Source organism: Pezoporus flaviventris, unplaced genomic scaffold, assembly GCF_033815535.1.
Source record: "Pezoporus flaviventris isolate CSIRO_AGI_PZ_B2104156 unplaced genomic scaffold, CSIRO_AGI_Pfla_v1 ptg000001l, whole genome shotgun sequence".
Classification (NCBI taxonomy): domain Eukaryota; kingdom Metazoa; phylum Chordata; class Aves; order Psittaciformes; family Psittacidae; genus Pezoporus; species Pezoporus flaviventris.
In genome coordinates, this window is record NW_026892549.1 from 5,474,194 (window position 1) to 5,500,147 (window position 25,954).

General features: G+C 39.7%; 2 protein-coding genes across 4 annotated transcripts in view; both read right to left on the reverse strand.

Moving 5' to 3' along the window:
* Positions 1-361: 361 nt before the first annotated feature.
* HACD2 (3-hydroxyacyl-CoA dehydratase 2) lies at positions 362-20,999 on the reverse strand. 3 transcript variants are annotated; one of them, XR_009746382.1, is made up of 8 exons: positions 20,822-20,999; positions 15,012-15,129; positions 14,669-14,687; positions 10,217-10,305; positions 4,200-4,321; positions 3,354-3,532; positions 976-1,157; positions 362-700 (listed from the first exon to the last, which is right to left on the reverse strand). XR_009746382.1 is itself a non-coding variant. In XM_061470014.1 (7 exons), exons 1-7 carry the CDS (start codon positions 20,950-20,952, stop codon positions 1,075-1,077), a joined length of 741 nt encoding a protein of 246 aa, XP_061325998.1. In that variant the 5' UTR covers positions 20,953-20,999; the 3' UTR covers positions 362-1,074. The 3 variants fall into 3 exon arrangements, 2 of the variants coding, with proteins under 2 accessions (XP_061325998.1, XP_061326117.1); XM_061470014.1 differs by having other exon boundaries at positions 362-1,157; XM_061470133.1 differs by lacking the exons at positions 14,669-14,687; positions 15,012-15,129 and having other exon boundaries at positions 362-1,157; positions 20,822-20,957.
* A 2,633-nt stretch (positions 21,000-23,632) lies between these two features.
* Positions 23,633-25,954, reverse strand: part of MYLK (myosin light chain kinase) — a 224,807-nt gene continuing 222,485 nt past the window's right edge. The window contains 2 exon segments of the mRNA XM_061469756.1: positions 23,633-25,612; positions 25,615-25,746. Of these exon segments, the coding sequence (XP_061325740.1) occupies positions 25,509-25,612; positions 25,615-25,746 (236 nt within the window). The 3' untranslated portion in view covers positions 23,633-25,508.

Here is a 25,954-nt window from a genome sequence, read left to right on the forward strand (position 1 = left end):
ACGTAACACATGAGATGATCCGCTTTCAAAGAAGGAGCTTACATGTTTGCAACATTTCAGAAGCCGAGTGCCTGGAACTGCCTGCTTGGATGTGCCAGTGATACACTTCAGTCACTTGAGAAAAGTAAGGTTGAGGACCAAGGCCCTCACATGATTCCACGGTAGACCAAATAGTCCTCAACACTGAAAGCTGAGTACCACTGAGTGGACAGTGATTAGAGATGATAACTTCAAGTAAAAAAAGGGGAGAACTGCACCTGTTTCTGGGTGACTTGCCTCCTAATATTGTTTAGATTCATTACTGATATCACTAGAAATATTACAGTTAGGTTTTTTTTTAATTAAAAAAATTATCCAGGGATGCAGCACTTAGAGGAGTTTTAATGTTTCAGATAAGCATTACAACCTCTGAATTAACATTAGCATTTAAGTAATCAACTTAAATGAGATCTTCAGAGAACACACTCTGGTCAGATACCCTACTGTTTAAATTCCTAAAGAACCACATTCCCCTCATTTCCCGTAAATGTTTTCCTGTTCTTGTTCCCATCACCCTTTAAATACACAACCTACCTTTAATTCAGACACTTTGCCCAGATTACATTCTTCACTGGAGTCTCTGACAGAAATCATAAAGTATTCCAGAGCATATTGTTTGCTTTCACAGCAATACGTACAGTTTCTGGCATGCAGTCAAGCACTTAAAGAAAAAGAGGTATCAGTAATATAATCCCAATTCAAGCATTTAGTGGGTATAACTTCATCACTCATACTGCAACCTTCAGGCATTTAGTAATAAATGAAACCCTTTAGCAGATCATTTAAAAAAAAAAAGGAAAAGGCTAATTGCCAAGCCACAAAGTTTAAAAGTTTTCTGAAGCACTGCAAGCTGAAAATTATTTAAATGTTTTACATTGTGGAATTTCAGTGAAATCAGATTTATTGGTTATTCTTGTTAAATTATTGGTCTTTTACCTCTGACTTATATTATCTTGGTATATTCTTTATAAATGTGCTGGGTATTGAAAATCTGCAGCATTTTGATGTTTGAAAAGTTCTGAAAAAGACTTGAAATTACTCCGACTTCTTGTGTTCTTCAGCATGAGAGAGTACCTTTCGCCTCTGATGTAGCATATGAAAATACAGCTGAGGAAAGACTGAAGAGAAAACAGACTTAAGTAAATAAAGTATGAAGTGAGGCTTACATATCAGTGTAAGATGTGCAGTCACATGCAGAAGGTCATCAATTCTCTATTAAAAGAAAACATGCTTATCTGCTTTTTGCTCAAGTTGTCTATTGCCTTTTATTCTTTAAAGAGAATAAGTAATACTGTCCTTAGGCTTCAGGTACTATTTAACTTTTGCTAGAGGAACAGCATTTTGAATTAAATGCAAAATGCCTTATTTAACTGTGCACATACAAGCAGGATGACAAAAGTTTCCTGAACTGCACACACACAACAGAAAGAAAATACTTTCCAAAAGAATGGAATTTCCAGATTTGCTACATTTCTTTCAATTCTGATGACACTTTTTCAGGACTTAAGGAACTTTATACAAACCAGTGCCTCGTGCATCTCTTCTCTCCTTACCCTCCACACAAAGCTTTTTCCCCTCCTATTTCTAAGACTACATTACACAGTATGTTTGCAGAATACGGTATGGAAAAGTTACATTTATAAACAGCAAAAGCTAAAATTGCCGTGAGACACTAAACTTTTGTGAACCACATAAAAATAAAGCAAGGTCAGCGTTAGCCTAAATTTTATGTTACACATGCAAAATGTTAATCATAACATAAGTCAAATTCTATTTAATTTGTGTTTTGGTTTTTTTCAGGTCAACATTTTTTTCTTTTGGCTTTCTTTACCCTGTATTTGATTTCGTGATTGTTTTGTCCTTATCCTGATTCACGCCACTCATTTAATAAGCAAATACAGCTATCCAGAGACATAACAGAATACACAGCCACATGGTTTCTCCACTAGAAGTCTAAGTAATGGGGATGCATTATAGGCAAATAATTTAATGACATCTTTTCTAGAAAAATATCAATTTTGACAGACACTAAATAAGTACTAATTCAGAGATATAAAGTGAGGTAAATGGTAAGATGCAAATATCTAGAACGTAAAAACCCCTCCACTTTAACAACAGTTACCAAGATCTTCAGTAGGGTCACAGGGCATAACTCTTGTACAGGTAGCTTTTATGACTGAATAACTGAACTACAGTGTAATCAATGACTGCAATGAACACTTGCTTTTCGTGTATCTCAGGAATACCTTCAGATGAGAAGGCACCTAAGATCACTTAATTCCAAGCAGCTGGTTCTTGGAGTTCAGATACCAATTCACAATAATTAAAAAATAATAAAAACAAAATAAATACTTCATTCAATGAACATTACATATCCAGCAAATTATAAAGGATCACAGAAAAGACCTCATTTAAGACATAGCAACTGTAATGGAGAAAGCAGGATGAAACTTACTTGGGTTCAAGGTGGGCTCCCCCCCAAATGGCCTGTGATCTAACTATCACACGAGTAATTTATACTCATGGTTATTTTGACTAAAACAAAGTTCTGGCTGCCTGGTTAAGAACATCACCATCACGGGGACAAGGAGAAACAAAGGCATGAAAAGTGCTTTTTCAAGAACAGCTGGAAAAACTTAGGAACCTTGATGTCAGAATTACAATATGGTTCACTGAAAGTGTGAGTGCTTGTTATAGAGACAGACACCCTACTCAAATTTTTATCTTTGAATGTGATTTATCATTCTTCACAGTGTTCATATGAAGACAGCTACAGATACAGCTAACAGCAGCAACATCATAACTACGTTATTCTACACGTTAGACTTTATTTGCACATTTAAATTTGCTAAAGACTTCCATGTTCCTATTCTCCATTTCAAAGCAGCAAAGCCAAATCTTCATCCAATCTATAGAAACATCAACCAGGGATCATGTCAATTCAAGTTAATTCAACAGAAACAGTTCCCCGCCCACTAATATGAAAAACAATGCTCCTATTCCTGAAAAAGGACTGAATTTTAAGAAGCTGGTTTGAACTTTGTCCTCCTAAAAGTCTGGGGGGCAAATGATGTCAACATCTGCCAAAAAAGTACCACAGTAATTTTATATTCCAATTGTAAGAGTGAAAACATGTATTACTGTTTTGCAGGTGTTGGTAGAAAAAATCCTTGCGGTTTTAACTTTCTCTTTTTCCTTTAGATATCTTTCAGAATTAATTTTGAGAAATTAGTTACATGCATGTTAATCCCATAACTATTATTTTTTCCTGTTACAGCTCTTAATATTAAAAACCCTAACAAACTCATACTTACTTGGAATGTAGGAGATCATAACCAGGATCAGGAATGTATAGTAGTCAAAAGAAAAATTGTACTTGTTAGGTAAACTAATGGAATACAAGCCAGACTGCCTGACGAAGGGTAATGCAGCATATATTGTGAGTAACTCGCCTGAGACTCCCATTGGATACAATACGATAAACAAAGTGTACCTAGAACAAAACATTTATGAAAATGATTAAAAGTTATGACAACTTCTAACAAAGCACTTGCTAAATATTATGGATATTAAAATTTTAGATTCTCAACTCCCTTAGCTTTTATTTGACTGAAGTATGGCAAGGCATGAATGTTGTTGCAAGACAAGTATTCAAATCAGCAACTAGTTTCAATTACTTAAAGATCACCTTTGTGGATCTAAAAACTCCTCAAAACTACTGTCACCTACCCTCTCCTCCTCCCTCCTTACCCCCTCCCCTTGTTACTCTGAATTTTAAACTCTTTGGTAGAGGTCATTATATTGCTTAAAATGAGGCCAAACACAGTTGATACTAATCGATGAGCTTACAGATTGTTTCAAGTACAACCCTTGAATTCAAGGGTTACTGCTAAATGTCAATTTACTTACTGTTACCCCTAACTGTTAAATATCAGTTTTGACAATCACTTTGTAAATAGGGCAGAGTTCTGACAGTATATTCTTTCAGTTTACAGTGCAATACATTTTTTTTTGTGCTGGAAAGAAGCTAGGAAGTCACATTCACAAACAAGGCAACTACCTCAAGGCAGAATCTAATTTTTATACTGCAACTATTTTACAAGACAAATATCCCTCTCAAATCAGTGCTTTAAGACTATGATTTCTATTATGCCACCTACCTGGCCCATTTGATGAGATAAGGGAGATGGTTTAATAAGCTAAACGTATAAAAAGAGTAACGGATTATCTCAGTGATTGTCCAGGCCACTACAAACAACAGGACACTATCTTCAGTTTGTACCTGTAAAAAAGGAAAAAAGCTCAGTACGAATTAAAGTATTACTAATTACTCACCAGACCCAAGAAAACCTCAAAGAAATCAATTCCCATGGGTTGCTTTACGGCATCATTTTAGAGAACAGACTCCAAGAATGAGCTTAAAAGCAACATTAGTAACAGCAGTTAAAAACCCTTATCATGCTCCATCTTCTTCTAGTTGCTTAAAAATAGCTCTGCCTGGTGATCAGATAACTTAAGATCTCCCATTCTGTGCAAGTTAAGTCAGTATAAGAAAACCCTGAAATGCTGAGAACAACTCAAACCTCTTCTTATTACTATGTAGTACCAACTTCTACTTCAGTCCCTTCTTAACGCAGCAAGAAGAAAGGATGCTAACACATTACTCTAACACTTGATACCTATATTCTGATCCTAGTCCATGCTACTTCTGAGCAAAAGCATTCTACAGATGAGAAACTGGTCCTAATTTTGAGCAGCAGCAGAACACCACCAGGACACAGGCTAGGAAGAGAGAAAAAGCAGAAGTTCAGACTGTCACACCTTGGATAAGCTTTGCAACCACCTGCTTCACTATCCCTTGCTCCTTTTCTGCATATTATATCCAGCCTAATTCCTCTAATGTTACACTCAAGGTGTTACTACGTTTCATTGCTTTACACCTCTTAGAGCTTTTATTTCAGACACACATCACTGAACTAGCTTTTACTCCCTTCATATTTTGAAGGGTAACCTTCAAAAGATGTATTCTGAAATTTATTATTAGATTTATTAGACTTGGGAGCATAATTACGAGTTTAAGTTTCAGACGGAATAGCAGTGATGAAGTAGTCTATAGGGTCACATACACGCACTACAAATTATTAAGAGTAAACATGATTTTTATGCAGCCTTTTGCTTCCTTCCCTCCTTTTCAACAGTATTCTTAACTGTGCAAATACTTCGTGCCCAAATTCAGAGGACCGTGGGAAAAAAAGAGCTCAGCCACAGGGCCCACTTTTTTTTTTTCCCTCCAACTCTTGAAAAAAGGAAAAAGGAAGTCAGTAGGTGTGGGTGGTACACTCTATTCATCTTGGGAAAAGTACACGTACAAACCAAAAAAGGAGCAAATATAAGGGCAATCAGAAATCAATCAGAAATCTTTTAATAGGAAGGAACTGACCATGTATTTGTGTGTAAATACACTCATGAGAATTACCCATAAAAATGTTTCTGTTACAAACTACAAAATCCAGAAATATTTATAAATCTTGGGATATCCTGGACTGTACAGCTGTTGTAAATCTACATTCTGCTGCGTATAGCATTTCAAGTCACTTTCACTGCGCTTCACAGCAAATGCACCTTGTTCTTTTTCCACAGGAAACTCTGATAGTTTGCTTATATATTGATCTCCCTTGTGTCATCATAACAGAACAAAATCCAAAACTTACTTGAACACTTTCAAAAAAGAAACCAAATCTATTTTTACACTGCTACAGGATCCTAATCCTGTTTGGGGTCTGCTTCATAAGCAAGACTTAGTTCTCAACCTGGAAAAGTTAACAGCACTTCACAGATGTTTCTGATCTCAAGGAGTGCTTCACAAGCACTCCAGAGCTGCATCTTCTGGTCAAATCAGGAGTAGCAGCTTAGTCAGTTCATCTAAATGTATGAGCCACAAACTTCACTGTACTTCGAAACCACACTTTCCCTATCTACAGAAGTCAGTAAAACCAACAACCAAAAATTTGTAGCTTCAAGTAGCACCCGAGGATATAAGCAAGGACAAGAAACTGTGAAGGTAACAGTGAATGATACCCATAGAAATAGAAAATCTGGCAGTTAGAATCCAGCTCTATCACAGGGCTTCTGTAACACTGCCTTCACAAGTTTAGAAGTTATTAAAACAGTTCACACCATTATAAAACATCTACAACTCTGTTAAAGTCCCTTAAAGAATCATTGATTGTGCTTTTATAGCTTGTGTCCCTATTTAAAGGAAGAAAGGATACTGGAAAACAGCAGTAGTTTTCATTCCTATACAATTTTCAAATAGTTCCATTCTGTGCAGTAAGGAACAGAAGACTACTGTGCATTTTATCACCACATTTTACCTATATTCTACAGCTCATCATTAAAAAGAACGATTCTTACGAACTAACAGACCTGTCAGAAGTCTGTCACTATTAGAACACCTCTCTGAAGACTGAAAATTTTTCAATACATCAAATAAAGATGTCCAAGATGCACATTATCAAACCCCTGGGAACTCATACACAAAGCAGTCTCTCAAGAGTCTTATTCATTTAGGCACTACCAATGCTGCATTTGTATTGTTCTTGTGAGCTGAGGATAAGGGGACAGTAGAGCTCAGAAACAGCTAAGTACAGCTTAATAAATCACTAAGGCCACTTCTGCCCTCAGAACTCAATTTCTCTTCCTCTACTTTTTCATGCTAGTCTTTGAAGGAGGTGTTGGACAAAGTCAAAACATATTTTATGCTTTATCTGCAATTTATTTGTCCAACTGTCTTAATATGCCAGTCATACAATGAGCATATTTTTTGGCCTATGTTTCAAACCAGTTTATCATCAAGGAGGGTTCTAAATATAGCTTAGCTTATCTTCAGTATTATGAATAGCACAAAATGTTTGTTAAAACACAAGAGAACCCACAGCCTTTTAAGATGCAAAGATGACAATTGGGAATTGATGAAATAAAACCCAGGAGGTTTTTACTGTTCTCCTTATGCACAGAAAGGGAAATTCTACAGATTTCTCCACATTAAGAGTAACAGTTTGACAAATTATTTGCAAAAAAATTTCAGCTAAACAAATAACTAAGCAATCCAGTGCAGAAGAGTAAAACCAGCAACACTATGCAACTATAATGATGAAACAGAATGTCCAGAGAGAAAGCTTCACAGAAGGCACAAAGGCCCTGACAGACATTTGTGTTACACAGAATTACTAAAATTTTACATAGATGTAAAGCAGTGATGAATCAGGCTTTTCAACTGCACTCGCCCATTTAGAGTTCTGAACTTTGCAGCTTGGGCTTCTCTTACTACAACTTAAGTCTTAGCTATCATAATTTAAGATGTTCTTCCCCTTTTAACATGCTTTGTTACTGATTGAAGATGTCAGTTCACAACTGCAGATACCAGAGTCTTAATTACCAGCTCAATATACTATATATGTCATCTTCACACCACTCTCTCTGCATGTTCTAGAAAGGTTCCTCTAAATACATACTATACTTATCTGCAATATATCTATAACTGAACCCAAGTGGACAAGCAGTAAATCACTGCTGACATAATTTTTAATTACCCACCAGAACTGGGTGCAGAATTATCTATCAGAATGGAACTCTAGGAAGGCCTGATGATCTCATTGTTCACCCAAATTCAGAAAGACAACTTCAAACTGAAGGGCACCTCGTGTTGTCCTATGCCTACTTTCTTCTAGCCCTTCACACCAAACTGCTCATTCTCTTTCCTCCTTTGTAGGAGAAACAGCAAAACTCAAACTGACTCCTTTCTGATGTAATGACAAAACAAATGCAAGTACTGTATTACATGCCAGGCCAGGCCCTCCTCCACTAAGCTAACAGCTACTCATGATGGAGTTAAGGGGAATCTCGTTGCTACTCAAAGTGTGCAGTGCTTTAACATTTGCCATGCTTTAACATTTATTATAAATACTTTCGTATTGAATTTAACAACACATCAGCACTAAATTCAACAAAACGCACAAACATGTTAGTAGCAAGAAGCATGCTTCAAATCACATCACATATCCAGAAGTGTATTCTGACAGAAAGGAGAGATGCAATACACGTTTCTTCTTTTAACTGTATTATATATGAAAACAGTCTGGAAAAGCAAGATACTGAACAAGTCTCACTCAAAAAGTTAAAGAGGATAACTGAGTTTTATTTTACAAGAACCTCATCATGCAACTGCATAGCTTACAAGTTCCATAAAGCTGTGTGAGAATTTAATCCTGGACTTCACCATGGAGCTCACTTGTGCAGACAGCCCTTTAGAAAAAGTAGAACACTTGTGACACTTTCAATACAACTCTACAGGTGAGACTGTGTGCTCTCTGGCTGGGGGGGAAGGGGAGAGGTTAGAATACAACCTCTTAATTTGATTTATTTTCTAAGTCACAGGTGAAAAACTCATCACAGGATTCCTCATCCTTACCATTCTTACGGCTACTTTCTAAGACATTAATAAAAATAAGACATAATCACAAGACTTCAGCTACAAGACCACACAGACACGAGAAAAAAAAACCCACCCTATGTGTAATATTGTTGAAAGAATCCTTGTTAAAAAAGTCCTTGCTTGCTAAACACTGAATATTGGGCTGAACTTGTTGCTCACATTTTCTCCCATTTTGCTGGTTTTCTCCAGTGAGAGTGTGGGCATGAAGTTTCAAAAAACCCTAATCAACAATAATTTTACAGACTTGCCTTTGATGCCTAACAGACAACACAGGGAATAATCCTAATCCATGCAATCCAACCTTGAACACTTGGGTTACTTCAAAAGCAGGAGGCAATTCATAAGAAACAGATTACCACTGTTCATTACGAAGCACCAAGTACCCCAGCTTCATACAGGTAACAAGCAAAATGACAGGCATAGCTCTTTAAAAATATTTTATGCATGTATCTTAAAATCTGTTTTGGGATTACATGGTGGGTTTTTTTTGGTCAAAATCTAATATTTATCTCTAGTAAATTAACAGAGGCTGGAGTACATTTATTTGCAGCAAAAGTGAAATCCATCAGAAGGTATTTCCAAGATTTTGGTGTGGGGTTTTTTGTTGTTGGGTTTTTTTTGTTGTTTTTTTTTTTAATAACATTCCTCCACTTTAAATAGTATTAAACTATGGCTCCACAAGAACAAGCATCATAATATCAGAATGGGCTGTCAATTACTAGGAGCTACAGTGATTTATGTTACTGTACATGTGGATGGAAACTCTGATAACAGAGGAAGGAGTAAGGAAAAGAGAGCAGCTTCCCTGAAGACTTGGTAATAAGACAAGCTCCTTAAGACATTCTTCATGTCAAGTCACAAAAGATCTCATGCATGTGACACTAGAAGACCATCTTTTACTTCAGGCAGATATGCCAACACTGGCATCAAGACTGACTTCCCTCTTTAATAAGAGGAAAACCAGTAAAATTGGTTGGCTAAAGTAACACCACACATGCAGCATATCTGGGCTACTACAAGGTATTCAGATGACATGAAAGACCCAGCATCAGTTGTATCAATTAAAGCATGTTCAGATTTTAAAACAGCTGTCACGAACACTTTCCAAATAAGACAGCTTCCAAAAGATTCTGCAAAGGTTTGTATAAAATAGAGCAATGAGAAAAAATTCACAGGCCCAAAACCCCACCTGTGCTTGAATGCAAGAAAAACGAATGAAGGACAAGGGGAAGATTTTCCTGGAGAGTGGTAACAGAGAACATCCAGGCATTGCTGTGCACAAACAGCTGAGGAAGAGCTCCCATGTGCCATGGTAAAGAAAGCAAATTGTGCATGAAAGAGAGGGGCAATGAGGAGATTTTACTAATTATGGCACTGGTGAGATCAATACTAGAACACTGTCCTCAGTTCTGGGGTATGTATTACACACTGCAACCTCTCTAACTTTCAGTAAGCACTGCAAAACCTATTCAGGAGCTAGATGTCTTATGGTGAGCACATCAGACCTCAATCTATTTGACTGTCAATAAAAGATTATGGCAGATCTATTTCTTTTCATCCTCAAAAAGTCACATAAATTTCACATGTTGGGATACAAACATGTCATTTTAAAGAAAAAGAGAGCAACACTTGCTTTTTAGAATGGGTTATTAGTTTTTCTACCTATTTTGTAGCTTAACTTACCTCTTTCACACTATGTGTTACTGCCCACGTCAGGAAAACTCTTGACATCACTTGGAAAGCAGTCAGAACAACAGAAGAGGGAACAATGCCTGGAAGATATTTTGCAATTAGTAAATATTTCTGACTACTGGGGTGGGGAAATAAACCACAGCTAAGCCAAAGTCCAGTTATTTTAATTTCTTTGGAAGGAAAGCATTCATTTTTTCCAATTTGAGAGTATGAAGTCTGTCCTGTTACACTACATTAGCCTGTAAAAACATGTAACTGACAAGACTTTGTGCATCAAAATGCAAATAAAACTAAGCAGCCTTCAATCACAGCACATTCCTTAATACACAAAACAGCTGAATGAGATAACCTCAACCAAACAGCCTTGCTGTACAGTCTTTCAAATAAACCCTTTTTCACTGAACTATCCAAGATATTTTTTATTATTATGATTTAAAGAATAAAAATAATAAAGATATTCTGCACAATACAACCCTCAAAACAGCAAGCAAAAGTTAGAACTATTTTGAAGGAACACTGATGCAGCTCATAGCCTGATAAAGTTCACAATTCCTTCTTAGGAGTATAACTTAAGAAAAAAATAATCAACAAACAAACAAACAAAACCAAACCCAAACCAAACCCCAAGGAATAGCTGATGTGTTGTAGACACAGAAGAAATTTTAAGATTTTCTCAAGGAAGCAGATTTCACTGGTTCTTCTAAGTTCTGAGGTGCTGATTAAACTGATACTAAAAGGATCCTATACGTCCAGGTCTTCTAACATTCACAGCATAAAGTTTTATTTTCTTGTAATAGCATGTAATAGCATGTAAAACACAAAAGCAGATGCAGCTCCCAAAATACAGTAAAAGTGCTTCTATAATGCAAATCACAGCAAGCAACACAACAACCTCAGGAAGAAGACAAGACAAAATTGGAAAGTAGAAGAGGAAGAAAGAAGAAGAAAAGCTAAAAGCAAGTTTTATTATTGTTAGTCACACAGTCATTATGTTAATCTTTTAGAATAAAAGGTAGAGCAGCATTAAAAGTTGCTGAGGGCTACTCTGCAGGAAAAATCCTACACACAGTTCTCTGGTTTCATCACGAATTGTTCATAATCTAATTTCTGTTGTAAAACCTCAGGGCAGAACTGTTGTCTGTTACTCGGACAACGCAAAAAGGGGTGCTATTAAAACCTCACAATCTGTACACAAAGGCTCACTCCTATGATAAAACAGACCTTTCCTTTTATACAATTTAGATCATTCCTCCCTATGCAAGATAACCTAATGTTCTTGCAAAGGAATCTACAAATAAGCCAGAAAGACTGTGTATGAACCATCTAAGATTATCTCACAAGTTAGACACACAGGGGTTTTCATTATAGCCAAGACAATGCTCATCTATGCCAAAACCAGGAGATCAAAATAAGTGACTCATCAGCTGCAATTTAAATAAACATTACTTGCCTCTAATTATTTATTTACTGAAGTGAAAAGCTACCTGACAGTCAATTTTAAGCTTGGCATTTTAAAAACGCCTGTCACCACTTACACAACACTTCACATGCTAGAGCAGTACTTGACAGAGGGTTCAGGTCCGGAACCAAGCACCAGGTAAGCCATACCCAGACCTCTCCCAGACCCTGGACTACACCGTCCAGAGGAGATCCTTCCAACTCCCACCAAGTGCTTCCTCTCTTCCATGGAGTTCTCGCTGAGAATAGGCTGTATGCATAGCTTACAGGTGAGAAGCCTGGTATCCTCCTAACTGAGCGGACTAACATAAAGTCCACTAGTGCTGACTTTGGCTTACCAGAAGGTTACTGGTGAGCACTGCTATGGGAGGAACGCTGGTACTGTAGCAGTTCAGTAGGCTGGGCCTGTACTCACCAAAGCCTTCCTGCTTTTCTTTATTACTTTTGCAAAATCCCTGTGCTACTACTATTGCTTCCACATTCTGGCAGCTCCTACCACCTTTATTTCCAAATCAAGCTCCTTCAGGGAGAAGCTCTTCCATGCTGTCAATGCCATGCATACTCTTGGGTTCTGCCTGCTACACAAGTCAAGGAATTGCACAGTCACTTTCCATTTGCTTGTTTTTCAGTGCCTCCTCTTGGTCTCTGGGCTACATGTTACCTGCTCTCTTACTGTAGAGCTCTCCATTTTTTAAATCTTTGCCACATGCCAAAGTTCTGTTCTCAATTGTGCTTGATAGATACATTCCCCTATCAATCTTTGTATTTTGAAGAACTTGCCTCACAGATGCTAACATTTCAGATTCCACTCAAAAGATGTGGAGAGAAAAGTTATGCTGATACACATAGCCATCTGTCACATATAAGCTCCTCTACTCGCAGAGAATTACAGCTCTAGTTACAGCAATTAGTGTAGTGGGGGCAAAAGAATCTGCAAATTTCCTGTTTCTCCTTGCACAGAAACTTTTACCAGAGTCAGTAGAACTACAGCAGACAGTGGCAGCATATCCAGCTGTGCAAAAACCCCCTCACTTTATTTAGCTGACAAATACTTCCATTAACAGAAAAAAAATAAATCTATGGGCAATTATAACAAGTGGGGATTTTGTAAAAAACTTTGTTAGGGAAAGCAAAAAGATAGAATTATAATGGTATGAAATGCCTCAACATTCCACTAATGGCTCTCTTCACCAGTACTAAATTGTGCAACTGAGGATAACAGGGCTAAATGGATCCACAGCTCAAATCAAGTGAGCCAGAATTATTGGCTTTGCACACAGCCAGGCTGCTACAGTCATCTTGTCTGCTGTTCTGCCCCTGCCTGGAAGGTGAAACACAGGATTCTCCCTGACTGGTGTGGACATATATTCTAATGTGTGAGAAAAAGATAATTCAACCACATTTTTACACTCTTAGATTTCATTGAAAAATTAGCAAACACTGGCATGTGCAGACAAGTTTAGCTTAAGAAAACAGTGGAATATTATAGATTTAGGATGGTAAAATAGCATTTTATCTGAAAGTGATAAATTGTCCTTCTTGTCACTTGTTTAAATAAGATTTCTAAGCTTTCACGTTATTATTGATTTTTGAGAATTTTTTAATATAATTATGGTTTATTCTGGTAAAAAAAGTGATTAACATTCAGCAAAATAAACTGGTATAGAAAGGACTGCCCTGGCAGCACAGGCAACATATAGTGTACTCAGAAGCCTTTACATCAGTTTGAAGAGTCATTCATTGATCATTCATTTCTTGAGATGATCTGTGAACAGTCTACTGGCTGCCCTTTATAAGATAACATTTTCAGAATAACTTAATTATTCAGGAAGGTCAGCACTACTCTATCAAATAAAGAATTACACTGCCCTCTGCTGACAAAGGTATGTATATAAACTTAAGTTTTCCAGCTAACACATTTGGTTATTCAACAACAACAAAATCTTTTGCACAGAAATTCAATATGAACCAGCAATCTATTACACCCTCCAGTATGTAAATTATCTGCACAACACAGCAAGTTTATAGCTGCAGCTTTAGGAACCTTAATGCCATCTTACTCTTTAAACGGTGGCTAGCAAGCATTCAGGTAGGAGCTCAAACACACTTAAAATCACAATACCAACTACTTAAACATAAGACTGTCTCTTTGTGAAGACTGAATTGTTTACAAAAATCAGAGTTAAGCAAAGGTAAGCAGACAGGCAGTGCTCCCTTTCATAGCACACTGGCTTTGATCTTGCAGAAACTGCGACACATCATCTGTTCTGTGAATAAAACATGCAAATGCTGTGGCCAAACTGTTCACTACTCACAACAACTAACCAGACAGTCCTGTCACTCAGACATCAGAGGCTCTTCAGGATGACTGAACCATAACACCATGGCTACACACACACGACTGAGTTCCTACTACCAAGCTGTCAAAGAAGTCTCACAGTACAGGCTATCAAGAAATGTCTAGTCAAGCCTTAAGTTCTCCCAAACAGTTCCATTAAAGCACAGCCAAATCCAGGATAAAGAGTGGTTACCCCTTTCTAATTTTACAACTTACATCTATGCTCTAGAGATGCGAGCAAAGTTACATGCTTGAAGTGTTATTTTTATCAGATTTTAAATTAGTTCCAGCTAGAAATATTTCTTGGAGGAAAGACAGCTCGGTACAGAAGATTATAGGATGTAGAGACTGAGAGTAATGATCTACTATAAAACATTTATAAACTGCTCTAAGATTTGTAGCATTGGAAGGATCTAGATAAAAATAGAATATCAAGTAATTGAAAACCTGCTACACTATTTTCCTTCTTCTGATGTAACTTGTCAAATTATTTAGGAAAAAATTGGAATGTACTTCAAGCAAAAAATTAGTAAGTTATGCAAGAATGAAATCTGGCAATTCATAGATCATAACATTTTTTGTGCTAATACACTGCTAAAACTGCAGTCTTCTATAAAAACAATAAAACTGAAAATTTATAAGCTTACCAAACGCACAGTGCAGAATCTAGAACAAAAAGAAAAAAACCAAATCACTAACATTTCAAATGAAGCAATTCAGAAACATACGTAGTTCTACCACAAGAGCTTAAGATTCAATATTTGTATTTCAAAGATTGAAAATATCTAGCTCTGCTGCTCAAGCTAAATAGCAGGCAGCAAGTTCCCCGATTGTTAAAAGGAAAAACTCAGCACTTGTGTGAAGGCATTCTTCTTACATTTACCTTCAGAACACTCTATAAACATGCTGTTCAACAAAGACTACCTTATTTCTACAAAACAAAACACTCATGCAAGTATCAGTAATGCTAGGGAAGAAGACTACACCTACCTCAAGCAAAGCTCCAGTTTGGAAGAATTTCAGGGGCTTTTCTATTGAATAGTAAAGGCTATGGTAGCTACCCTTAGCCAGGTATGCTCGAACTAGACCAACTGCAATAACAAGCCATCTGAAAGAGAGGAAGAAGCTTAAGATAAGGAGACATTAAGCAAGAGCATAAATACAAAGAAAGCTTTAACCCCTCTTTTGATATGGAAGCAACAGGCACAGAAAGATACTTTCTGCCGACCCGTGCAACATAGAAAACATTAAATATTTGGATTCTCTGCAGATTTATCAAAGTTAAAGATTACACATTTTTTAAGCATTGTTCAGCACCAACACGATACCATTATCTTTAATGTCTAAGTTCATTTTTTATAAGCTGCATTTAATTTAGTTATGGAAGTTTAAATAAGATAGGCATCATATTTTGTTTAGTTTAGAGTTGAAAATCATTTGCTGCTAGTCAAAGATCTCTTACCATACCATATGTTAAAAAAGTATGACATAAACAGTTAAGATCCAGAAGGCAATAATTTTAATGTTTCAGTTCAAAATAAACCCTCAGACTTTATGGTAGACCATCCAGCTTAATTGCTAGCATATATTTTATGAGAAACAGTTATGGGTAAGTAACTGAGAAAACTGAGCCTGCTAAAGCCTTGAAGGCAGCAATGACCATTCCTGTCCCAGCTCTCCTGTTAAGCAACAAATATACCTCGGCCTGCAGAAGTAGTGCCTATAAAACCACAGCTATACCATAAACCTGTGACCTGCTAACCCTGATGATTCTCCCCTCAGGCACTTTAGGAAGCAATCCTAAAAATTCTTCCTCCAGTCTTGGCAATACAGTAACATCTTTCACTACCGCAGCTGTCCACAGCCTCAGGAATTCTTCAGTGAAGTCTAGGACAAACTACAAAACTAAGGTGAGCACACCCTGGTCAAACACTTTTTCACTTGAACGTAGCATCTACAGTCAACTTTAGTTTCCAATTGCCTGTGGCAATGGAAATATGGGGAGAAGGATTTGGTCAGCAAGTAGGAATCCTTACCAGCAGCTCCCAGGCTTTTCACTGACAGGCTCATCCTGGCTGTCCTCCCTTCAGATACTCTTAATGCCACCCTACTTTACCACCACCTCCCTCCAAACCCAGAAGTGTTGTTACAAAGCTTGTGGTAACAGTCACCAAGCATCTCTGCTAATAACAGTGCAGCTCAGTGGAAGTGTGTGTATACAGGTAGAAAGTCCATAACTATGCAATACCTTTTTACGCTTCGGAAAAAAAAATCCGCAGCTGTGGTTTTGCAACAGGGAAGATGAAGAAACTCCCTTAATTTATGGCATGTTAGATGCTTACATGTACCACGTTAGCTTAGGTATTATGAAGTATATACCAACACTGTCCCAAGTGTAGTAATTGTTTGAAATACCCTGTGAAATTCAGCTTTTTCAGTAGTAAATAACTCTGGCATCCAAACCTGTGTTTGTAACATTTGTTAGTACAACTGAAAAAATGTCATTTCATTTTTACCTGGACTTCTCAGAAGAAAAGCACCAAACAAAAGCAGCAGGACTGGCAAAGAGAAATACGGAACAAGAAAGAAGCCCCCCATTTTTTCAGAAGTGACAAGTTATTGCAGTTAAAGCTGCCTTGTGAAACCCAAAGACAAACATCTGCCAAGTAACTGCTGTTTACAAAGAAAGAATGAGATTAATTTTGTATTTGGACTTCAGCATAGAATAAACCAGTAAGGTTGCCACTGTCCTGTTCGTAGCTGTCTGTTTTGACTAACCTTCCATGTTTGTTGAGAAACTTTGCTGAATTAAGCAACTTCTCAGATTCCACAAGATACCAGTTCTCGGTTGTGCCTGCAAACGGTTCTCACCTTAACCAAAGGACTGGTAAAGTAAGTGGCTCCAGGAGGACCTACAGCCCCTTGCTCAACTCCACTCCCCCTGATGGGTCACTGACTTCACAAAGACTGTACATTCCATTCCATTTACTGTCCTTCAAAAAGGATTTAATACAGGTCAAAGTATTAATGTGCACAAAATGAAAAGATGTGCCTAGTTTTTGTTGAATCTTTTAGCACCTCTGTCCTGCTTTGGTGATTCTTAAATAGTTCTTCACCCTCTACAACTAGAGAGAATGGAATAGGAGTAGGTGAAAGCAAGGAAGATCAACTGAAAAAGAAACTTGGTGAGAAGTTTAAAAGGGCAGGAAAAGGCACTACTGTCAAGTGGAAGTTTAGCAGTAAGTTAGGTTTTCCAGTTTTCTCTGTCCCACAACTAAAGTCTACCCGATACACCAGCTGGAGTTGCATTTCATTAAATTACCATTGCCATGTAAACTTTAAGCTAGACTCTTACACTCTTACTCAATGAATCAAAACAAAGAAAAATTATTATTTTTTTTTTTCTTCATTGCTCAGTCTTGATAGAAAAACTTCATGCTCGGGTCCTTAGTTTAATTCCTTTTATTTCTCTTACAAGTGATTTTTTATGTAAAGTTTACCGAGGTTCTGCATCATTTATGCAAGAAAATACAATAAAGCTATGAACTGAACACACCTGAAAAGGGAAAAATGTACTGTGACTTTCAACAAGCAGTCACTGAAGACTTAGACAGTGAAACCCAGAACACTCTTTGCCCAACACTTGTACCACAAACCCTTGCAGATTCAAAGGCTATTACATTAAGATCCATCTTGTTAAGAGAAACACTTCTGAAATTCATTCTTTGTACCACCATTAGCTACTTCCACCCATATGTACTAGTCAGTTACAGCCCTTGACTAAAACTAAGAAACACAACTGCATTTTAAAGCAGATTACCAAAACATTTACACTCAGCTAACAGCATGTGTCCCCCTCTCTGCCTTCTCCATTATTCACTGATTTTGGTCAACCATGGTTTTTAGGTAATAATTTCTATGCTGCAGATATGCCTCCAGAATGAGCTTCCTATGCCAGGGCAGGCATGACTACATGATTTCATGCTGTCACAGGAAAATAACAGTCTGAATGCAAGGGAAGAAAGCTGCAATGCTTCCTCCAGCTTAACGCTCGGAGCCATGGTTGAAAAAACGTGAGCGAGTACAGCTGAGAACTAACAGAAGGACTGGTCACTCCCATTGTATCACAGTGGTCCCTCTTCTGAAAGAAAACACCTACACCATGCAAACAAAACAGTAAGTGCATGCCGCCTCATTTAGGCATCCACAGGTATATATGCTTTTCCCAGTGTTTTACTCTTTCAAAAGCCATTGTATTACTAGGAATCCATATACTACCTCCACTGCAGTATAAAATTAGGAATAAGATCTAGTATTTTTAGAATCAGTATGTTTTCTTTAGCTAAGTCAAGATAAATGCCAGGTAAATACAATAATTATGCTGAGATTTTTCAATTGTTACTTGATCCATTTTAAATAAATAACAGATAAGGCAACTATGATTCTAAAGCATTTACTTTAATACCTATTTATTGCATGACAAAGTTGTGAGTTTCAGTTTAAAAACCACCTTTTCGTAAAAGAATATGAAACAAACCCACTTTAAAAGAAGGAAAACCCCATGTGCTTTTAAAGCTTCACTTCACCATTTGGGCACCTTCAATTTTCTTTCCAAGGCAGCGCTATCTGAGAAACCAAGTCAGCACTCTGATTGACTCAGGGAAAGTCATCACTGCCACCAGCTGTGTATCAAGTCTTTTCATATGGACAACGGAGCTTCAGAACTCCTGAAAAACTACCTTATGAAGTCTTTTACAAAAGAACTAAGTTCAGTGTTGTGTATTGTTGAATTTCAGTAGTGTGCAGGGGAAGCACAAAATCCTCATCCATTTGAAGATAAATTATCAGTGACCTACCCTAAATGCCCAGAAAAAAACAGCAACTCACATTAAAGCACCATAAGCCACATCCCACTCAAGACTGGAATTTTCTAGGAGATTCGATATAAATCAGAAAAACAGGTAACATTATGATCAAGTTTTACATGACAAGAAGCTAAGTACAGATTTACGCTATTTATTTCTGAGTTTCTAATACTTGAATTGGCTTTTTTTCAAACTGGTGGGTAATTATCATTCCCCTCCGCATGAAATACCCTGCAAACATCACACAAAGCCTGAAGGCTGCTTAGCAGTTCCATTGCGCAGGAATATACCTATTGGCCAATAGTATAATGAGCACATTACCAAAACCCAGCTGTCCCCTCCCAGCTACCCTTTGTTCTACTTGAGCGTAACTATCCTGTAAACTGACATAGTACCAGCTGTCACCAGCAAAGATATCATGGCAAATTACCTTATTAAAATAAATTTTATCTATATTAATTCTTTACTACTCTTCCCCCAAAATAGTGAGCCTCTTCTGTTCACCTGACTCCTTGCCTGCCAGGATTTATCTAGTGGAAAACAGGTTTATTCGTGATCCACTTTAAAGCCTCTTTTCTCAAATATCCTCAATCTTTCAAAGGATGGTTTTATTTTTATCTGGATTCCAATACAGCCTCAAAAAAAAAAAAAAAGAAAAAAGTCTCCTAAGTTTCCTTTATCTTGAGAGTCCCCACTTGATGCTATTTTTTATTTTTGTGCCTAAGAACAGACAAGAGCACACACCAATGGCCCCAAGTCTCCATTTTACCATGGGGCAAGAGCAAAGCATCAGGCAGGCCTCGGAGTTCACATGTCACGGGCAGTAGCTTTCACCTTCAACCTAAGTATGTGGCAGATGAAGGGTTCATGGGGCAATCTCACAGGGCTCTAAAGGATAACTGCTCTGCTTTCTGAACTACCACGGTGGATAAATCCCTGCGTTTAGGCCCACCTCTGTACTGAAAAGTGCTGGAATCCACACCACTGGCGTGGTGAGGCCAGAACAGCGATCTACACAATCACCTAGATGAGCAAACTGTTGCAGAGGAAATTAAGGTGTCAATTATAAAACGCAGCAGTTCCCAGAGAACACGCACTTGCTCTGCTTCACTTAAGGCGTCCTGGAAGGGGCGCGAGAAGGATATGCCGCAGACGGACTCGGCCAGCGCGGAGTGGGCTCACACCCAGCACGGGCAGGGCAGGGGCAGCACCAGGGCCATGCTCCGGGGTAACTCACCGACACCCCCGGGGTATCGTTATAGTGTGTGACAGAGAGAAACGCGAAAGCAAGCACAGCAGCCTTACATACCGGAGGAGACCAGGCACCCCCCTACAACATGAGAAGGGGGGAGAGAGATCCTTAGTCGTGCTCTTTCAGAATTATAGACAGCTTAAGGTGTGACGGGTAACAGCACGAGGGAGCACTCGGGCTGCGCACCGTATGGGAGAACGGGGCAGACAAGAGAGGCAAAGCCACAGAGAAACCGATCAGTTCGGCTAGTCCTGCTCCTCGAGCAGCAGCGGGGCTCCTTTCCCAGCCAGCCCCGGCCGCCAGCCCGACCCGCACCACGGCGGGCACGCACACGCGTCCATGAACGCACACGCGTCCATGCACACACAGACGCGTACACGCATACACAGCCGCAGCCCGTCTGAGCCGAGATCCCCGAGCCGCAGGCTCCCTCCGGCAGCCGTCCGGGCACAGCGCGGAGAGCCGCCCTCGGGGGTCGCCGCTTCCGACGGGACGGGCCCCGCCGAGCCCCGGCCTGCCGCCTCCCTGCCGCGTGAGGCAGGAAAAGTTTCCCCCATGGAAGGGAAGGCGGCGGCCTCAGGAGACAGACGGGGCGCGGAGAAGGGCGCAGGCGGCTGGAGCGCCCCTGCCAGAGAGACCCCCCGCCATCGGCCTCACCGGGCGGCCCCTGCACACGTCCTTACCCCGCCGTCATCACCACGTTGTAGATAACGAGGTAGGCCGTGGCCAGGGCACCCGGACCCTTCCTCCGCCGCGGCTGCTGGCTGCTGTAGCCGTTATCCACCCGGCTGCCACCACTGCCAGACGCCGCCATGTTACAGTGCTCCTGCGGCCTCCGCCCGCTCTCAGCGTACGGCAGCGCCGCCGGGCGGGGCGGGGCTTCCCCGGTTTCTGCCGCAGCCACCATCTTGGAGGCGGGCAGGACGCTCCGGGCTTCTGTTAGACTCCGCCCCCGGCATCGGGAAGGGAGCTCTGGGGGGGGCAGGTAAGGCGGCCGCCCTCAGCGCGATTGGGATCGGATTAGGAGGAAGTGTCGCATTCTCACAGCGGGCCCGGGGGCTCTCTGGGCCGCAGCCGGGTCTTCTGGTTCCCGCAGAATGGAGCTCGGTGTCGCTCGTCGTGCCCGCCCGGTAGGGCTCTGTGGTGAGGCCGGCGATAAACGGCCTTTGCGGTCGCGTTTTAGAGCAGGTTGAAAGTGCCCCTCGGCGGGCTGACTGCTGCAGGCATATGGCTGTCACGTCCTTAGAGAACTGAGTAGCGTTAGCTGTCTAAGGTTACTTTAGGAATGCTCGCTAGGTTTTCATCACTTCCACAGTTGAGTAAACTGCTGAAGCCGAGTGCAGCTGGGGCTGTAACGTGCGTTCTGCTGAAGTTCCATGTAATGGCAAAAGCCTGGGTAGAGTTACTTGCACAGCAGCACAAATTCAAGCAACCCCTTCAAGGGAGATAGAACTAGAACTCCCTTCCCAAAGAGCCACCATGCTTATTTAACTTTCCTCTTCCCTCCTCCGCCCCCCGAAATTGTAAGTACTTTGTGGAGTTAACTTCTCAACGTCCAGAAACAATTCTCAATATACTTTGTGTGCTGGTTACAGTGCAGTTCATTTATGAGCAGTGCAGAGTAACAAGCCTCCCCCCCTGTCCGGCAGGTTCTGCCTTCACAGAAGTATTTATGTGGCCTAATAGATCCATGGCGTTCATGGACATCTCTTGCAGTCAGAAGGGTTCAAAAGTCAAAGATGATTTACAAGAATTTCATTTTCAAACAGCAGTGTTTTGGTGCGAAGTTTCAATAAATATGCCAAGAAATTTCAAGAGAAACATGCAATAGAGAAAATGCACAAAATACATGTATGAAATGGAAAAATTTTAGAGAGCATACATTATTCATGTATGCAACTAAAAGTACTTTCTACAGTTTAAAAGCCTGACACTACAGAGGCAAGAGCCATGAAGCGCTGTGCTGTCTTCCTTGTGAGCAGAGAGAAACAGTGACACTAAAGTCCCCATGTACCACACGTACAATTAACAAAGGCCTCTCCATCAACCAGAAATATGCCGAAATAGGGTTGGGCAGTTGGACAGGCCTGTGATTAAGCAAATTAAATTTCTGCAACTCCAGAAACCTGAGTACAGAAAAGCAGCAACCAGGCCCAAATTTTCCATGTCTCTTGAGAACTTGAATTTTGTACAGAAGAGATACAAGAAGAATGAAGCGGCCCATGTCACGCAGTACCAGTGTCTTGCATGACCTCTGCTACTGGGGAGTGTTTCAACCCAACTGCACCCCAGATGTGGCTTTCTGCAAGCATTATGTGAGCACAACCAGGTTTGTAGGAAGAACAAATACCTTTTGTTTGACCAATAAGGGTGGCTGGCAAAATGAAGCAGGATTTCAAGTGTATAGGAGACCCTTCTTCAGTGGAAGTAGAATCCTATTTTTCAAACAGAAAATTCAAGGTCAGATACAGGTTGGAGTCAGTTGCTCAGTGAATTAGATATGTATCACATTTTTCAAGTATAGGTCATAGTTTCCTGCAGATTAGAAACATGTAAATAGGAGGCAACAGGTAATTATATCCTTGGGGACAAAATAAAATCAGGAGTTATAGCCAGTGGGACGTGGAAGGACTAGTAAATGAAGGAAGGGAAGGGAAAACCTGTGCAGAAACATCAATACTGAGTCTGTGGGGTATGATACCCAGAACATGCGCCCACAGACCAGGTCCTTAGAGCTGCATCCTTTGCCACATTATGCATATCTCTACCTGCCCAGAAACCAGCAATCAGTGGGTAAGGGTAGGTACATTGACAGGACAGGCACATCTTGCAAGAATGACTGTCTCAAGGGCTGACATTTTGCTCAAGAAACATGTTCCTACATGCAGAGTATTTCACAGGCTTAGCTTTAGGGAGTTTCTATGTGGTCCTGCATGGTCCATGGTGTCTTGGACTGTGCAGTAGAAGTCCACATAAATGCAGCACAAGTGTATTTCTATAAAGTATCTTCATTTCTATGGTCTTTTGGAGCATTGGTATAAGTATGCATCTACATTAAGGCTTCCCTGATTTTTTTCCTTTTGCTCTTAACAGGCTTTTCGAACTATACCTTTCCCCACCTTAAGAGAATTCTTAGCTGTCAAAGAAGACTACAGCTGTCGTGATGCTCCATCCACATTTACACTTCTGTCCATTGCAAAGAATGTGATGAGGCTGGAGCTGTGTGGCAGTGCACATGGCTACAACCAGTGCCAGCATCTACAGCCAGGTTGGACCTCATGGCACTTGGGCCAAGCAGCCTCTGCACATAGCTTGCCTGCGCCATCAGGGTAGGGAAAGCACAGCAGCACCACCAAGATCAAGAAGGTTTCCCTGTTACCACCAGGTCCATTTGTGAACCAGGGTGCTCTCAGGACAGAACAGAAGACCAAGGGTACTGATAGGCTTAGCTAGCATGAACACAGTGACGTCTGCAATAGAGTATACAAGGAGCATGCTTTGTGGTATTATTTATTTAGGAACTGTGTGTAACTACAGCCGTAGCATTCTCATCTTTGCAATTCTGATGGTTTAACAAACTGGGAGAACATTAGCATATTTTTATTAAGGTACAAAATACAGCCCATTTTTGCGTAAAACATAAAAAAAGTGTGAAAAGCTCTGTATGCTCTAAATCAGATTCAAAACCTTTTTGTATAAGGAGTTGTGGCAATACTGTGTTTAGTATGAGGGTTTCATCAGTCGAAAAGAAAAGACATGCTAGCAATCTGAATTTAGCAACAAAGATTAAAGCAGTTAAAACCCACCGTGTCATCCACATTAGTTGAGCTTTGAATGTAGAAGAGCAAATCATATGAAACATACACAACTAGGTAATATCAAACAAGCTAAGGTTGATATTGTACACACCTGTATGAAAGTACACTGACTACTTACTGGTGAGGAGTTAAGGTAATGGTTCTTTTAGAAGAGGTAACCTTGGAAATGCAAATGGTTGCACTTTGCACACAAAAAGTGGAAAAGAAAATCATTTTGGGACTGATACATAGATATAAGACACGCTGGTTTGGATTATGCATATCACTTTGCAGGCTCTGATATTACCTCTGAACAACAACAACAAAAATTAAAAAGTGCCAATACTGTGAAAGGAAAGCAAAGTTACTAAATCTGAGTGCATTAACCATTGCTGAGAAAAACCCTGGGGTTTGGGTGTCTCCATTTGGTTTTGGTTTTCTGCATTTTCAAAAAATGCAGCAGCCTTACTGGTGCAGGTTCAAGACAAAAACAAGACAGTCAAGCTCATAAAGTAGGAATAGGTCCTATATAGGTTAAGATTCTTTGGAAACTGCTAAGTATAAAGGAGTTTGTAATCCAGGCTACTAACTTTTTGGCTACTCCAAAAATCTGTGGGAGTTTCCAGCTTATCATCAGTTGAAATCTGTTTTGCAATCACCAAATAAATGCAAGTAAAACTATAACCTGGTATTCCATTCGCACATATGCACATCGAAGTCACATATTGTGCAATAACCTGTTTTTTCACAGCAGCATACGTATGAATCATAAGTCATGATTAGACTGACCAGAACAACAGGAAATATTTGCAGTCTTTGTGTTTTCAGTCTGTTCCTTCAGTAGGCAGCTGTAACTGCACTGAAGTGACAGGTTCTGTGAGGGAAAGGCAACAAGGTGGGATCAGCTGGTTTGGTTACAAGCAGGATCAACAGTGTCTCAGGAGACCACCTGGATGTTTAACTTCAACCAGTGTTACAGCGGCACCAACAGCACACTGAGAAAGGGCAGTAAATGTGGTTGAAGTTCTGTTTGAAACAAATGAGAAATGAACCCTACCAATGTAGAAATGGCTGTGCAGGTTGTGCCAGACCTTCCCTTACAGAAGACACTGCTCAGGGAGCAACCTGTTTCCTAGGACTGGTTAGATTCCCTGTGTGTCTGGCAGATGATTCCTTGTAAAGTAGATCTTGGGGAGCCAACTTAGCTGCAGTTTTGGCTGAGGAAAGTGATGGCGTAGAGCAGTGAGCTCAGTAAATAGGCTGTTTCTCTGTAAGATGTTCAGAATATAATTGTAGACTTATTTTCCATAAATTTGATTTAAAAATCAACTGGGCAACTTCGCTGATGACTTGCTTAACGTAAATGCAATCATGCTAGCAACTTCAAATCACCTGCTGATTTGAATTAATGCCCATAGAGAAAGCACACAGGTATCAACTGATCATGCTGAAAAAACACCCCCCAAAGACCTATGTATCACACAAGGTGCTTTTGATAACTTTTTTTTTCTGAGCCTTATAAGGATAGTCTTTAAATATAATTTTATTCTTTTTTTTTTCTTTGAGCCTTGTTTCATTCTTCCTCCTCTTCATCTTCATCTTCTCCTTCTTTTGCCATTGTTTCCACAAGGAGTTCTGCGGTGCATGTGGCTTCCCCAAGGCTGTTGACAGCTTTTTGGCATCATCGTCCCCACATACTTCAGAAATAGTCAAAGAACAGTTCCCATCCTCATCATAATCTATCTGGAAGTGACGGGATTCCTTGACAGGCTGGTCATCTTTGTACCACATTACCTCAGGGTCAGGGTAGCCTGTAGCAGTGCAGAGAGAGAACAGCAATTACAATGAGTGAGATGTAATTGGTTGTTACTTTCAGTTCTGTGTATGGACATGCCAACATGCTTATATGCAAATATTTCATTGAATTCTATTTAAGATAAATGTAAATGATGTGAGGTGTTCTTACTTCACAGTTACTTGAAACAACTTTATTATGAAAAGCAAAAAATGGAAAGCTAG